The following is a 15,237-nucleotide window of genomic DNA, read 5'->3' on the forward strand; positions in this document are numbered from 1 at the left end:
CAAAGCTCTTCTTTCTGCTCTCCCTCTGCCCCTGCGCTGGGCCACTGTGTACTGACCCCACTTCTCTGCGCTATTCTCTGCAGGCCTCCCTTCACCATCCTAGAGTTCTCTGTAGAGCAGGCGCTTTCTTGACTCTCATTTTGTCAGCGTAATATAATGGAAGAAGTATTGGATTTGGAGCCAGATGATGTGGGTTTGAATCCCACTACTGCCTGTGTAATGTACAAGTCACCTCGCATCTCAGTCTGTTTCCTCATCTGTTAAATGGGGGGGTTAGACTATGATCATAGGACTTAGAGGTATAAGGAAAGCCTTAGGGCACCTAGTTCAATATTTTACAGATGAGGAAACTGAGGCCTATAAAGTAGAGTGACTTTCCCAGGGTCATACAGGTAATCTGAGGTACCTTTTAACTCCAAAGTTCCTGCGTTCCACCCCCTCCCTGCCATCTGTATGTTTGTGTGGCTAGGGACCAGCCCAGACTTAGCTGATTTGACTTTGGGGATGACTGGGGTTGCCTAACGCCACCCAAGCTCTAGCCTGGGTCCTTCTCCTGGTTCTGCTGCGAACCAGCTCTGTGACCCTGGGCAAATGGCTTTCCCTCTCTGGGCTTTAGTCTTCTCCTCCGTGAAGGAGTTTGGATGAGCTGGCCTCTCATCTGCCGTCTAGCTCTAACATTCTCTGGTTCAGAGGCTTCAGGGTCAGACAATGGGAAATGCCTCCCAATGAGGATGCGGGAAAAGGGACCAGAGAGCCCGTTACCAGGATGTTCTGCCTGAATCGCTGCTCCTTGGAGGCCTCGGAGGGAAGATCAGACCCTGACCTCCCGAGTGTGGAGGGAGCAGTTGGGAAGCATCCCAGTCCTTGCACAGACATGGGCCCTTCCTGCTCGTTGGGCCAGGAGGCTGGGGCAGCCACGCAGGAGGGCTCGTGGGAAAGAGGGAGCCCAGGGAGTGGGCAGGACCACGGAGGCCTTCAGAGAGGATCCCAAAAGCCACATCAACTCAACCATTTACAGAAAAGAAGGGAGAGAGCCAGGTTTACCACAAGGTAAGGCAAAGTAGATGGCGTAGCCCCAGGATACCCAGCAGAGAAGCCAGGGCCCTCTGAGATTCTCTCCAAGAATTGGGGAAAAGGGAGGAAAGACCACGGGATGAGCGATTCCAGAATGGCTAATCCAGTTCTTTCTCTTTGTGATGTGTGTGTGTGTGTGTGTGTGTGTGTGTGTGTATGTGCACGCTTGTGTGCATTTGTACAGGGCCAGGAGAAATGTCAGGGCTGGAAGGCACATCTGAGATCATTCATTTCTACCCTCTCATTTTACAGGGGAAGAAACTGAGGGCCAGAGAAGGGACTTCTGTGTAAAATGAGGGGGTTGGCTTCCATGCCCTTTTGGGTTCTTTTCCAGCTCTCTGTGCAGGATCCTGTTACTGGAGCTGCCTGACCAGCTATGGGCAGTCAGGATTTGAATCCCGCCCTTTGGCCTGGGGCTTGCCTCCCGTACTTTCCATGACTAATAATGGAGGAAGCAAGCTCAGAATCTGCTGGATGGCCTTTGCAGATCGAGCCTCAGGGAGAGAGCTGAGTAGCTTCTGTGTTTTCTCTAGTCTAGAAAACACCGTTTGTACGAGTTGAGTTTTCTCATCTGGGCCAGGCTGGGAGGTTGGCTGTTGATCCTCAGCACATTCTCCTGGCCCCTGCCCAGGACTAGCTGTCTGTGCCCCTCAAGGTGCCGGCCGGCCAAGAGGGCTCATAAACTAAGGTGGGCATGTACGTTAATGGGGGAGATCTGGAAGGGGGCCTGGGGGCGGGTGTGTTTGAAGGTGGCATTCTGGAGACATCACCCCCTCCCTGCCTCTCACTCAGCTCACTCTTGATGTCGTGGTGGGAACTGAAGAGCCAAGGGGTAGCCAGGCCCTCGATGGCGGGGCCATCTGGCACCTCTCAAGTCACGCCTTGCTGGCCAATGACTCCATCTTCACCAAGGATCAGCCTGGCTGGGTAAGTACTTTAGGAGACACCCGCCTCGTCTTAGGGGCCTCCCATAGCCCTGAAGCCTGGAAGGAGGGAGACACACTGCCGGGGGCATCAGGGGCTGCTTCCCTTTCTGCTGTCTGTTCACTGGGGTATTTTTTTTTATTTCGGCAATTGGGGTTGAGTGACTTGCCCAGGGTCACACAACTAGTAAGTGTCAAGTGTTTGGTCTGAGGCCGGATTTGAACTCAGGTCCTCCTGACTTCAGGGCCGGTGCTCTATCCACTGCTCCACCTCGCTGCCCCTGTTCACTGGGATTTTGGACAGGTTTCTTCCGCTCCCTGGGCTCTGGTTTCTCTGAGATGATGTTGACTCATGTCCATGCTTGTGTCTGATGGCAGATTGGCCCAAGTGCTCATTCAGTTGTCCAGTCAGTTTGGTTCAGAGAGCGCCCCTTCGCTGGGGCTCCCCGTCCCCTTAACTCCTACTTTCCGACTCTCCAAAAGCCCAAAAGGCGTTGTGTGTATGTCTCTTCTTGGGATTGCTCCCCAAGCCTTGATTATTGGACGAGTGTGTCTCTGCCCCACTGGGCAGAGCAGGCCACCGACCTTGACCCCTCCCTCGGGGAGCCTGGGTCACTCTCTAGGCTGGGATGGACACGTAGAGGGGCTATGCCAGGAGCAGCGTGTCGACCACAAACATTACATTTGGAAGTGTCTGACCAGAGGAGGAGGCAAAGGGAATCTTCTCTCCCCAAGGCGGTGGGGTTTTGCAGGAAGTAGCACCTTGGTTGGCTCCGCGGGGTGGGGGTCCGCTCCATCCAGGTCCTGGTGGGAAGGGAAGCCATCGGAGGAGGAGGAAAGGTGGAGGCGGGCAGAAGGACACAGACCGGGGTTGTGGCATTGCCCACGACCCTTACAGGCCCTCCAGCTGGATCTCAAGGATCGGTGCAACCCCCTCATTTTACAGATGCCCAAGCTGAGGACTAGGCCGGGAGGTGATTAATCAGGCCAGGGTCACCCACACAGGTAGAAAATTGCAGAGCCTCTGATTCCAGGCCTCCCCTCCCTCTCACTGCCCTTTCTCCTGGAAATACCGCCTGCTGTCCTGGGTTGACTGTGAGCAGCCCGCTGCCAAGTGGGTTTACACTTCACAGGAAGATTAGCCAGTTGGAAGCCTTTTCCCTTCCCTTGCTGTTTCAGGTGGTTCCCATATGGTCTGCTTAGTTCTATTGCCATGGGCCTGGCTGGGAGGGAAATGGGAAAAATATTTCAGAGCAGCAGTGAGGGATGAGGGCAAGGGGGTAGGTCTTGACATAGTCAGCTGGGGTATCTTGCTGTATGCTCAAAACCCCCTCCCCTCTCGTCCAACTGACTGAGACCTCAAACAGGCCTCACCATTAAACCCAGCTCAGACTTACTGAATGGTATAGCTGCTTCACGTGCCTCAGTTTCCCCATCTGTAAAAGGCTTGAAGTCGACACAAAGGCCCCTTCTAGCTCTGACATCCTTTGGTTCTGTGATCCTAAGCCTTTCTGGATGGATTAGAAGGGATCAAGTAACTCACCCTTTCCTCTCCAGCATCTCTGGACCCAGAGTGCCCCTGGCCTTAGTCTCCACTCCAGTGAAATGCTTTTGCTGGCCCCCCCACGCTTAATACAGACTTTACTGAGACTTTTATAGGATATCCACATCAGACCAGGGCAGCGAGGTGGTGCTGTAGTGCATAGAGCACTGAACCTGGAATCAGGAAGACTCATCTTCTTGAGTTCAAATCTGACCTCAGAAGTTAGCTATGTGACCCTGGGCAAGTCACTTCACCCTGGTTGCCTCAGTTTCCTCATCTGTAAAATGAGCTGCAGAAGGAAATGGCAAACCACTCCAGTGTCTTTGCCAAGAAAACCCCGAATGGGGTCACAAAGAGTCAGACACAACTGGAATGACTCAAAAACCACCGTATCGTTCCATCTAGACCTGTAGTTGTGTGTCCTTTTCCATCTGTCTGTCTGTTAAAAGGCATGTGGTTCAGTGGCAGCAGCCCTGGGTTTCCACTTGGGCTCTGCTGCTCCTTATTCCCCGGGTGACCTGGCAAGTCCCTTCGCTTCTCTGGGCCTCAGTTGCCTCCATGCCGTGGTGTGGATGATGCCTGAGGTCCCTTCTACCTCCAAATCCTGCCATTCAGCAGCAGTTCAGCCGTGTTATTCCTTGGCAATTAGACACTTGACTATTTAGAGAGGAGTGAGGAGAGCCTCCCTTGTGCCCTGCTGGGTCAGGACGGGATCCGGGCATGGTGACTGACCGTGGAAGAAACGCACACCTCTATATCCCCTAGCACTCAACGCTGTGCCTCGTGTGGAGGAGAGACAGTGTTGCCCAGTGGTTAGAGCCAGGAAATCTGGGATCAGATCCTGCCTCAGACCCTGCGCAAACCTGAGAGCCTCAGTTTCTTCATCTGTAAAATGGGGGACAATGATACAGTGAGAGCATTGCTCTGAGGAAGGGGGAGAGGAGGAGGAGACTCAGCTGCCTGACCCCCTTCCAGCCCACCTGCCTTCGTTAACAGCCCCTGGGAGGAGAGCCGGCCCCGTGGCAGGGGAGGATTCGGCCTCTTACAGGATCAGTTGGAAGACCGGCGTGTTTGGGTGGTTTGGTTTGCCTTTTCCCTTCTGGCCTCTCTGGGGTGCCCTGTGGGCCTGTGGCCACCAGGTGTCACTGCCCACTCGATTCCTTCTTGAAGACCTTTGCCCCGTTGTAGAGCATCTGGCTAAGGTAGAGATCTGCCCTGTGACAGGTAGGCCAGTAGACTCAGGAGCAGAGATCTCTCCTATGTGCTGAGCGGCCTCCTGGAATCTCAGACCAGCTGCCGGATCTCAGGCTTGTTTTCACTCCCCTCCCAGGAATGTCAGGGAGGAAAGTCCCAGCATCACTGTGTCATTGTGGCCTGGAATCCCAGCCTGTCCCTTTCCACAGCCTCCCACCTAGCCTCATTTACTGCTCCGGTGTTAGGCTTGGGCACCTGACCCAGCCCCTCATCTTGGCACTCTTGCCCGGCTTGATGGTCAACCTACTCTGGCTTTGTGCTTGGCTCGGTCCTGGGCCTGTTCGTGCCTCCCTGATATGGAGCCAAGCGGGGTCAGGGCAGGAACCCGGCATCCTCCCCCAGGCCCCACTCCCCCCTCCCCCAACATTGGAGGCAGAGAGAGGAAGGGGGCACAGGGACCAGAAGCAGGTGGGCCTGGCCCCACCTTGGGCTTCCAGCATGGGGGACATCTGGCTCTTGGCGCCTGGATGCCCTGGGCCCAGCCTGGCACTTGCCAGCGTCCAGAGTGGACAGACGAGGTGGTGTTTCTGTGTACGCGGTGGTGCAGGAGCCTTCTGATGCTGCTGAGTAAACATGAAGCTCAGACCCTGAATTGTGGCTGTGTGAGGGGGCAGGGGGCAGAGGTCAGTCACTGAGGACAGCTCCAGGCAGCTCATTGGTCAGCGTGTGCCAGCGCTCGATTTTCTTGTCCTTGTTTTTCAGGCAGTCGAACCAGTGCTTCAGGCGCTCGCCCTTGGCGTTGATGCCCAACACGACGCCTCCTGAAAAGCAAGAGGAGCTTAGGTCAAGAAAAAGAGGGTGTCTTCTGAGACACTAAACACCTACTGTGTGATTGTGGGCAGGTCAGGTGATCCTTCTGTGCCTCAGTTCCCTCGTCTGTACCTCGAGGGTACAGATATTGATATTGAGAGAATCTCTCCGGTCTCCCCTGGCTCTAGACCCTACAATCCCATGAACCAGGGAATCCATATACATGGGGACTCACTGCCGCAGAGGGTAGTGCCAGGGACGCACGTCTGGGACTCTTCAGGTGAGAACCTGCTTTGTTCCTGGGGCCCAGACACAGCCAAGACCTGGTGCTCTGGCCAGCCTAGAGACGGCCCCTTCTCCAGCCAGTATGGACCGTTGGGTTAGAGGGGCGTGAGCAGGGTAGGGTTGTTGTAAGAATTTCTGTGCCTGTGGTCTCCCTTCCTTTTCCCTTGTACAAACAGCCCTGTCCTTTAAGGCCTGGTGTGAGAGCACAAAATGCCTGGGCCCATGAGCCTCTTGGAGACCAAAAACATTGGCTTGCCACAGATCACTTCTCTTTTGAACTCTGGCCATGCCTCCTCTTCCTGCTTAATACCTATCCCATCTTCTTGCCCTTTTCTGAAGACTTCCATACCCCAATGCTTCCATTCCCTATTTTATTCAGCTGGACCCTTCTTGGCTAATATCTAGTGACTCCTCGCTTGTGATGTCAGAGATGTGACGTCAGGGATTGAGAACCTCCGCCTCCCCCTTACACCTTGAAAACCTGTGTCTACCTGTGGCCTCAGGCAGCAACTTGCCATGCTAACATAGGGGGAGCTGGGTACACTGAATCCAAGGGTGGCCCCTCTCAAGGACCTTCGCTGACCGCTCATTCTCCTGTTGTGGCTAACTGAGCCAGGCCCAGCACTCTATCCACTGCGTCACCTCGTTGCCATAAGAGGCAGTTCCTGAGAAATGCTACAGCTGAGAAGTTGGGCAGCCTGGGTAACCCATTCTCAATCTTTCCAGCTTTGTAGGACTTATGATATTGATCAATATGATAATCATAATATTGATAAATTATGATCAATAAAATTTATCATGATAATATGATCAATAAGGATGATGATGATGATAAAATTATATAGCACCTACTATGTGCCAGTTACTGTGCTTTACAAACATGATCTTGTTTGATGTATTATTATCATCATTCGCCTTGTTTTCTGTGGGAGAATCTAAGTTCTCAGAGCCACACTCAGGACTTCCCACAGCAGGGGGCACACAGGAGTAACTGAATCCTTGTTGGGCAACCACGTTTCTGCTGCTCCAGAGCTGTCCCGGCTTCTGCCTTGGGTTCATGACCATCTAGATCCACCAGAGCTTCTGAAGGAATCCAAATCCCACCAGAGGCTCAAGGATAAATCCACCCTGGTCCTGATTTGGGAGCATTAATTCAGTGTGTGACTTTTCATTTACTCTCATCCCCACACGGGGCCTTGATTTCCACATCTGTAAAATGAGGGGGGTGGGTTAGATCAGTGTTTCCCAGACTAACTGGACCAAAGAACTCCTGGGTTTGATATCCATGAAAGGAAGTCCATGAACAAGGTGCTCCATGGTCAAGGTCATGGTCCGCCATATTTAATCTTGGGCCAAAGGTTTGACAGGAACAGAGGATGTTTGTGAGAGTCGCTGGCAAGGCAGAGAGTACTGTGGGCCAGTGGGAGGCACCTGTGGGTAGGGTCAAGGCTTTACAGGGATGGGAGGTCTCAGATGGGACAGAGTTTACTATGAGGCGGAAGTCTTTCCATGCTCACGAGGTTGGGCAGAGAGGAAATCCAGCAGGGGAAATCTGGGAATTGTTAACCAGGACAGCAGCCCAGGTTGTAGACATGGAAGGATGGGACCACTTCCTGACCAGTGGGCAAGATTTCTATTCTCCATGGCACCCTCAGGTCTACAGATTGGCCCTGCCTTGTCTGTGCCCTCTTGTCAATCCCCTATAGCCGTGCCGGTGGTAGGGCGGTCATCCAGTGGGTATTTGTCTGACTCAGCCCTCCTAGATCCTGGTGGCTGGTAAGAATGGGTCTACTGGGGTAACTCCATCAGTGAGTCATCCTGGATGGGGATTTGTGGAGGTGCAGTGGTGTTCTCAGCCCCAAGCTCTATGGGAACGTGGATCCATGCCTAGAAGGCCTTCCTACATAACTGTCGACATTGGCATCCCTAACTGGTAGCCAGGCCCAGACGGGTCAGGGATTCTACAGTCTCTCTTGTACAATTTCAGTCGTACTTTTTTTTTGTTGGGCAAGGGGCCAGGACTCTGAGGGGCAGGGGGCTGAGGCTCCCATTAGGTTGTTAGCAGGAGTAGGTGGTGTCTCCGGTCCCTGTCCTGGGTCTCTTCAGGCCTCGTTGGGGGTAGGAGTGGATTAGAGCCAAGGCTGCAGAAAGGAGGGTCTGGCACCTTTTAAAGACCTTCACAATCTGCCCCTGACCTATCTTCCCAGTCTCATTCATGACTTGCCTTCTTTCCCTCTACTGGACAGCCACACTGGCTTTCTTTCTGTTAGAGACTCCCATTTCCATCGCCATGCCTTTGCACCAGCCAGTGCCCCACGCCTAAATGTCCTCAATCCTCACCTCCACCTAATCGAATCTCTTTCAAGACAGCTCAGACACCACGTTCTACGTGAAACCTTTCCTGATTTCTCCCCCACCCCTGTTGGTGCCTTGTCTCCCTAACTCCCTTGAATTTATTCTCTCTACATTTTTTCTGTATATCCACCGTGCAATTCCATTAGAATGTGAGCTCTTTGAGAGAAGGAATTATTTCATTCTCTGTATGTGCATCTCAGGGCTTGGCACGTAGTAGATTTGAAATAAAGGCCTCTTGCCTGATTGCTTGGCCCAGACTCCCCCTTAGGTCCTTGGGCCCCGCCTTGGTTTGGGGGTAGCATGGGTATTTTCTTAAAGAAATCCTATTCTCATCAGGGGCCATACGAGGGTTCCATGGGGCATCATTTAGGAAATTCTAGATGAATTAACTCCAGTTTCCCCCTACAGCTCTGACTCTGTGGGATTCCCTGTCCAAGGTCTGGGATGAAATAACTGGTACTCGTGGAGTTGTACATTACTTGCCTTTCTTCTCAGGAAGCGATACTGACCCCAGGTTGGAGTCCCACCCCCTCTCCCCCACTTCTCAGCAGCTTTCCAAATCCCAGGAAACCCCCTCTTCTAATGCCCTCCTCCCCTGGGTGCCTGGGCATGAAGAGGAGGATCCCCCTTCGGGCCCCTCTCTTTCCTTACCGATGAAATCATTTGATTTGCCGATATCATAATCCCAGACAGTGACCTCCAGGGTCTTCTTAGCCAGGTCTCCGTGCTTTATTTCATAGCAGAACTCCTAACGTCCAAAATAGAGCAAAGCCGTCAGCGTAGCCTGTCTGAGCCAGATAGGCCCGCCTCACTGCCCGGTGTGGGTGGCATTGGAAAAAGCTGGAATTTTGAAGCTGAGAGGCAGGGGCTGGATCCTGGCTGGGCTACTCTAAGGGACCCTGGGCAAATGACTTGAGTTCTACGGACCTCAGTTTCCTCATCTGTAAATGAGGAGGTGATAGGATCCATGATCTTCAGCTGGAAGAGATCTCAGAGGTCATGTGGTCCAATTGCCCCTGGCCAGCCCCTCCCCATTTCCCCTTTAAAGAAAGCCATGGCCTAGGGAGGTTAAAAGACCCATTGTTCAGTGTCAGAGAGGTGTCTAGGAAGGAATTATCAGAGGGAAGATTTGAACCCAGGTCCTTTGATTCTAGACTTCAACGAACCTCTGCTTTATGCCTTCCACATTCTAGTCAGTCCAGCCTACCTGCGTTCCTCCATACCGCATTTCCACCCCTTTCTCTTTGTACCTTTGCACCAGTTGCCTCCCATGCATGGCAAGATCTCCCTGCTTTTTGCTATTTTGCATTTTAATACTAAATTAATTACTAATTAATATCAATGTTTTAATATTTTGTATTTTAATGATCTATGCATGTACTTCTCCATCCCCTTCCCCTCGTAGAATGGAAACTCCTTGAGAGCAGGGGCTCTCTTGTTTTGGTTTCGTGTCCAGCATGGGTGGGGACTGAATAAATGTGTGTGCTGGAGGAATGAATTGGACCTGCTCTTTCATGGTGGGAGGCCAGGCATCCCTAGAAACTCTGGCCGGGGCATAGTCCAGTTCTGGGAATTTGCCTGTTTGCTCAGTAATCTGCCTCTCGCACCCAGGCTGACATCATTCCGCCCAACCTTGGGCTACCCTCATTCCGTCCCCCCTCTCGCTTGGCACCTCATTGAATTCTGGATTCAGGGTTTTCTTCTTCACAGCCGTCTTGTGTTTGGATTTCTTGTCCACGTCAGGTTTCAGGTATCTGTAATTATAACCAAGAAGCGGGCCAGCATTGGGAAGTGTCAGGAGATTGGGCTGGGCTCTCTGGACGAGAACTTTCTACATCTCAGGAAATATTTCAGGGATTTCCCTTGCCACTGAAATCCCATTTCATTCAACGTTAGCTATACCGTGATCGAAGGTGCACATCGTCTTCAGAGAGGAGCCATTGGCAAATTCATGAAGTGTGCTTTCATTTATAATTCTATTCCCAAGGGTATTTATTAATAGGTCTCAGTAAATATTATAAGGGGCAGCTAGGTGGTGCAGTGGATAGAGTGGCCCATCCTGGAGTCAGGAAGACTTGTTGCTGAGTTCAAATCAGGCCTCAGACACTTACTAGCTGTGTGACCCTGGGCAAGTCACTTCACCCTGTTTGCCTCAGTTTCCTCATCTGTCAAATGAGCTGGAGAAGGAAATGGCAAACCACTCCAGTACCTTTGCCAAGAAAACCCCAAATGGGGTCACAAAGAGTTGCACACAGCTGAAACAACTGAACAACAATAGTGTAAAGCTTTTTACACTGGGAAAATGAACATGTGTTTGCATTTCTAGATGGGTTTAGGTTCCACAAATTCTCCTTCTCTCCTGGGAATCAGGCTCAGCAAATACTTTGATATGCTAACTGCCCTGATGAAGACTGACTAAGCAGCAGAGGCATCTTAAGAGTAGATAGCTAGAGGGGGCAGTGAGTAGAGCACCAGGCTTGGAGTCAGGAGGATCTGAGTTCAAATCCAGCCTCAGACAGTTGACACTTATAGCTGTGTGACCCTGGGCAAGTCACTTAACCTCATTCCGTAGCCAAAAAGAAAGAAAGAAAAGAATAGATAGCTATAGGAACAGAGGCACAATTCACCAATTTGCTAATTTGTCTTTTCTGCTGTGGATATTAGCCCTATAACAATGAAGATTTCTTAGAGAGGCAGGATGGTTCGGTGGTAAGAACACTGACGGTGGAGTCAGCCGACCTGGGTGACCCTGGGCAAATCACTTTGGTTTTCCCATCTATAAAATAAGGAGCATGGATCAGGTGACCGGTTCTAGATCTTAGAACCTATGACTCTGGCTCCTCAGATGTTTTCATGTATTAAGAACCTACTATGTGCCCAGCACTGTGCTGAGCCCTGGGGAGCCCCCAGTTAATATGTCCACAACTATGCATGGACAAGATCTATTCAGGGAAAAAAGGAAATAACCAGCAGAGGAAAGTCAGTAGAATTATGGGGAATTGGGAAAAGCCTCCTATTGGACATGGGATTTTAGCTTAGATTTGAAGGGAGCCAGGATGCAGAGGAGAGCATTCCAGGTATGAGGACAGCCAGTGGAAATGCCCGGAGGTGGGAGAGAGGGGAGTGGCGAGGCTGCCGATGTCACTGGATTGTAGATACATGGGGTGACATAAGGTGTAAGAAGACCAGACGGAGGAGTTATGAAGGGCTTTGGGTGCTGAACAGTGGGTTTTATATTTGATTCTTTTTTTTTTGCCCAGGGTCACACAGCTAGTGAGTGTTAAGTGTCTGAGGCTGGATGTGAACTCAGGTCCTCCTGACTCCAGGGCCGGTGCTTTATCCACCGCGCCACCTAGCTGCCCCTTTATATTTGATCCTTGAGGTGATGGGGAGCCACAGTAGTTACTGAGTAGAGGAGTGCCGTGCTATGTTTTCGGAAGATCACCTTAGAGGCCGAATGGGTTGCAGGGGTGGGGAGCCTGCGGCCTTGAGGCCACGTGGTCCTCAAGTGTGGCCCCTCGACTGAGCAAGCCCTGGGTTAGAAAGTGCAGGGAGACTTGAGGCAGTCAGACCCACCAGCAGCTGCTGTAGGAGTCCAGGCATGAGGTGCTGAAGGCCTGTACCTGGGAGAGACGGTGCCAGAGGAGCGAAGGTGGCATATTCGAGAGATGTTACAAAAGTAAAATCAATAGGCCTTGGCAAAAGATTGGGTATTGGAGGAGATAATAATAATACCTAGCGTTTATAAAGCACCTTAAGGTTTGCAAAGTGCTTTACAAATATTATCTCATTTTATCCTCACAACAACCCCGAGAGGTAAGTGCTATTATACCCATTTTACAGATGAGGAAACCGAGGCAGATGAAGCGAAGTGACTTGCCCACTCTCACATGCAGTATGCTTCCGGGGTTAGGATTTGAGGACCAGTCTCCCTGGCTTCAAGGTTGGCTCTGTAGCCGGTATTACGCACTGCCTTGCAGGCCTTTCACAAGTCACCGCATTCACTGGGGCATCAGTTTCCCCATGAGAGGACTGGATAATTTGGCCTTTGAGGTCCATTTCCAATCTAGACCTATCATCTTATAAATTCATTTTCTAGAAGTATTTCCAGACCCAGGAATAAGGTTGCTAAATCATGCGGAGAGAGCTTGTTTTCCTGGTAAGAAAACTGAGGTCTCAGAGGAGCAGTGACTTGCCTAGCCTTACCCATCTGGTAAGTGTCCCAGGTGGGATTTGAACTCAGGGAATCCAGGAATTCCCAGCCTAGCGCTCATTTACCGATGCAGTTATGCTGTACGCTGCAATGTGCGGTGTGAACACAAGGGGGCGCTGCGGCTCCACTAGAGGATTGTCTCCAGGTCTCTGACCTCGAAGCCACTTTTCTCAGTCTCCATTGGAGAGCCCCAGGACCCCCTAAGCCTTGAGTAGTTGAATAGAGTAACCCAAGCTGATGGTCATCTAGTGTTTTACAATTTGCAAAGGGGGATTTTACATCCAGGAGCCTCCCAGCAGGCACAATCGAAGTCCCATTTGACAGATGAAGCAACTGAGGACCAGAATGGGTCATAATTTGTCCAGCCTCAGACAGCTCCCAAGCAGCCCAGGTGTCAGGTCCCCCTTTACCCACTGTATGTTTTTGTTCAGTCGTTTCAGGCGTGTCTGACTCTTCGTGACCCCATCTGGCGTTTTCTTGTCAGAGACACTGGAATGGTTTGCCATTTCCTTCTCCAGCTCATTTTACAGATGAGGTAACTGAGGCAAGCAGGTTGAAGTGACTTGCCCAGGGTCACACAGCTAGTAAGTGTCTGAGGCCTGATTTGAACTCAGGTTCTCCTGAGGCCCAGTGCCCTAACCACTGCTCCACCCAGCTGCCTGAGCTTACCTGCTATAGCCAGTCTCCAAAAACATTTTTGATCTTATGTTGGTAAAAAATTTTTGAGCATGTACCCTTCACTCCAATATGTATATTCATAAACTATGTTCTCTGTGACTTATTCTCCTAACCCGAGGCATAAAGGCTTGAGGGAGGAGAAGAAGGGGAGGGTGTCTTACCAGGTACAGACGTTGAACACAGAACCCATTCTCCAGGGGCATCTGCTGTTGAAGGCATGAAATGATGGGAGCGCAGGGGAGGCATGGAGAGGGGTTATGGGGAGGGTGCCACTTGGAGGAGCCCGTGGCCCAGGCAGAAGTGGCCCAGGCTCGCAGCTTGGCATCGCAGATGGTCACATCTCCCCCCACACCCAGGGGCAGACCTTCCTTTTGGAGACTGGGAACTTTTAACTTAAGCATGCCACACTACTGTCACATTTTCTTCTGGGAGAGATTGGAAGCGACCAGAGGGCAGGTGCCAGGGGGTTGGATCCTGCTTGTGTTGGTCATAGAGAGTCACCTTGGGAAAGTCATTTGACCTCTCCCAGCCTCAGTTTCCTACTCTGAAAAATGAGAATGTTGGACCAGATGACCCTTCTAGCTCTAAATCTGTTTCCAGACTTCTCTTGTACCCACCCCTCTGAAGTACTGAGCACAGGGCTGGGGACAAAGTTGGGGCTCAGTGAACTCTTGCTACATTTCCTCCCTGAGATTCTTCTGAGCTCTGCTGCTTCTGACGGGGCATCTCCCATGGAGAGGAGCTGCCTGGCCCTGGCTCAGCCAGACCTGGGCCCCATGGCGCCATCACCTTGAGCCAGCTGCGTCCTGTGGCTCGAAGGGGCAAAGAGGAAGGAAATCAGCATTTATTTGGCACCTGCTGTGTGCCCTGCGCAAGTCACTTCACCCTGTTTGCCTCAGTTTCCTCGTCTGTCAAATGAGCTGGAGGAGGAAATGGCAGACCACTCCAGTATCTTTGCACAGAAAAATTCCAAACGGGGTCAGGGAGAGTCGGACGGGACTGAACAATGACTAAGCAACATTCTGCAAGGCTGTGCTAAGCATGGTTTGCAACTATTATCTCATTCCAATTCTCATAACCCTGTGAAATAGGTGCTATTATTATCCACATTTTACAGATGAGGAGACTGAAGTCTAGAGAATTTAAGTGATTTACCCAGTGCCACACAGATAATAAATGTCTGAGGCTGGATTTGAACTCAGCCCTCCCTGACCCCTGACCCAGAGTTCTAACTACTTCACCACCATCTGCCTTGAAGCATGGTACGATGGGAAGAACATGGGCTCTGGAATTAGTGGATCTGGGTCCAAATCATGACTCTGACACCTAGTACCTATGTTGTTGTTTTTGTTTGATCATTTCAGTCGTGTCTGACTCTTTGTGACCCCACTTGGGTTTTGTTTTTTTTTTTGCTTTTTGGTGAGGCAGTGGGGGTTAAGTGACTTGCCCAGGGTCACATAGCTAGTAAGTGTCAAGAGTCTGAGGCTGGATTTGAACTCAGGTCCTCCTGACTCCAAGGCTGGAGCTCTATCTACACATTTGGGGTTTTTTTGGGCAAAGATACTGGAGTGGTTTGCCATTTCTTTCTGCAGCTCATTTTACAGATGAGGAAACTGAGGCAAGCAGGGTAAAGTGACTTGGCCAGGGTGACAAGCGAGTAAGTGTCTGAGACTGGATTTGAACTTGGGAGGATGAGTCTTCCTGACTTCAGGTCTGGGGCTCTGTGCACTATGGCGCCCCCTAGCGGCCCTATTAATTGGGTGACACTGAACAAACCACCTACTATCCCTAGACCAGAGTTTCCTCATCTGTTAAAGAAGGGGGTTAATCAGCGGGCCCTTGCGGTCCCTTCTGTACCCAGACCCTCTGAGGGTGGAAGAGGGAGGGGTGCCCCACTGGCTTACATTTTCACGTAGGGGTCGGAGTATCCATTGGCATCCATGGCCGCCAGATGCGCACACCTCACGATGCCCACCAGCAGGCCCTGCTTCTGGGAGCTGTACTTGAGGGATATCAGGATCCGCCCTCGCTCTTCCAGGGACTTGTCTTCCGTCTTATCCACCTGTGGGGGGAGCAGAGCAAGGATGGTAGGAGCAAAGATGGCCTCCCACCCCACAGTCCCCATCGCACCATGGACCAGCCCGCCAAGGAGAGGCTCTGCT

At 51.5% G+C, this 15,237-nt stretch overlaps 1 protein-coding gene across 1 annotated transcript in view; it reads right to left on the bottom strand.

The window, feature by feature from the left end:
• Positions 1–5,217: 5,217 nt before the first annotated feature.
• Positions 5,218–15,237, bottom strand: part of DOC2B (double C2 domain beta) — a 62,235-nt gene continuing 52,215 nt past the window's right edge. The window contains exons 6-9 of the mRNA XM_027862425.1: positions 14,980–15,137; positions 9,857–9,938; positions 8,836–8,932; positions 5,218–5,555 (exon numbers count right to left, since the gene is read on the bottom strand). Of these exons, the coding sequence (XP_027718226.1) occupies positions 5,419–5,555; positions 8,836–8,932; positions 9,857–9,938; positions 14,980–15,137 (474 nt within the window). The 3' untranslated portion in view covers positions 5,218–5,418. The remainder of the gene's footprint in view (positions 5,556–8,835; positions 8,933–9,856; positions 9,939–14,979; positions 15,138–15,237) is intronic.

The sequence above is a fragment of the Vombatus ursinus genome, unplaced genomic scaffold, assembly GCF_900497805.2.
Source record: "Vombatus ursinus unplaced genomic scaffold, bare-nosed wombat genome assembly UNPS02014768.1, whole genome shotgun sequence".
Taxonomy (NCBI): domain Eukaryota; kingdom Metazoa; phylum Chordata; class Mammalia; order Diprotodontia; family Vombatidae; genus Vombatus; species Vombatus ursinus.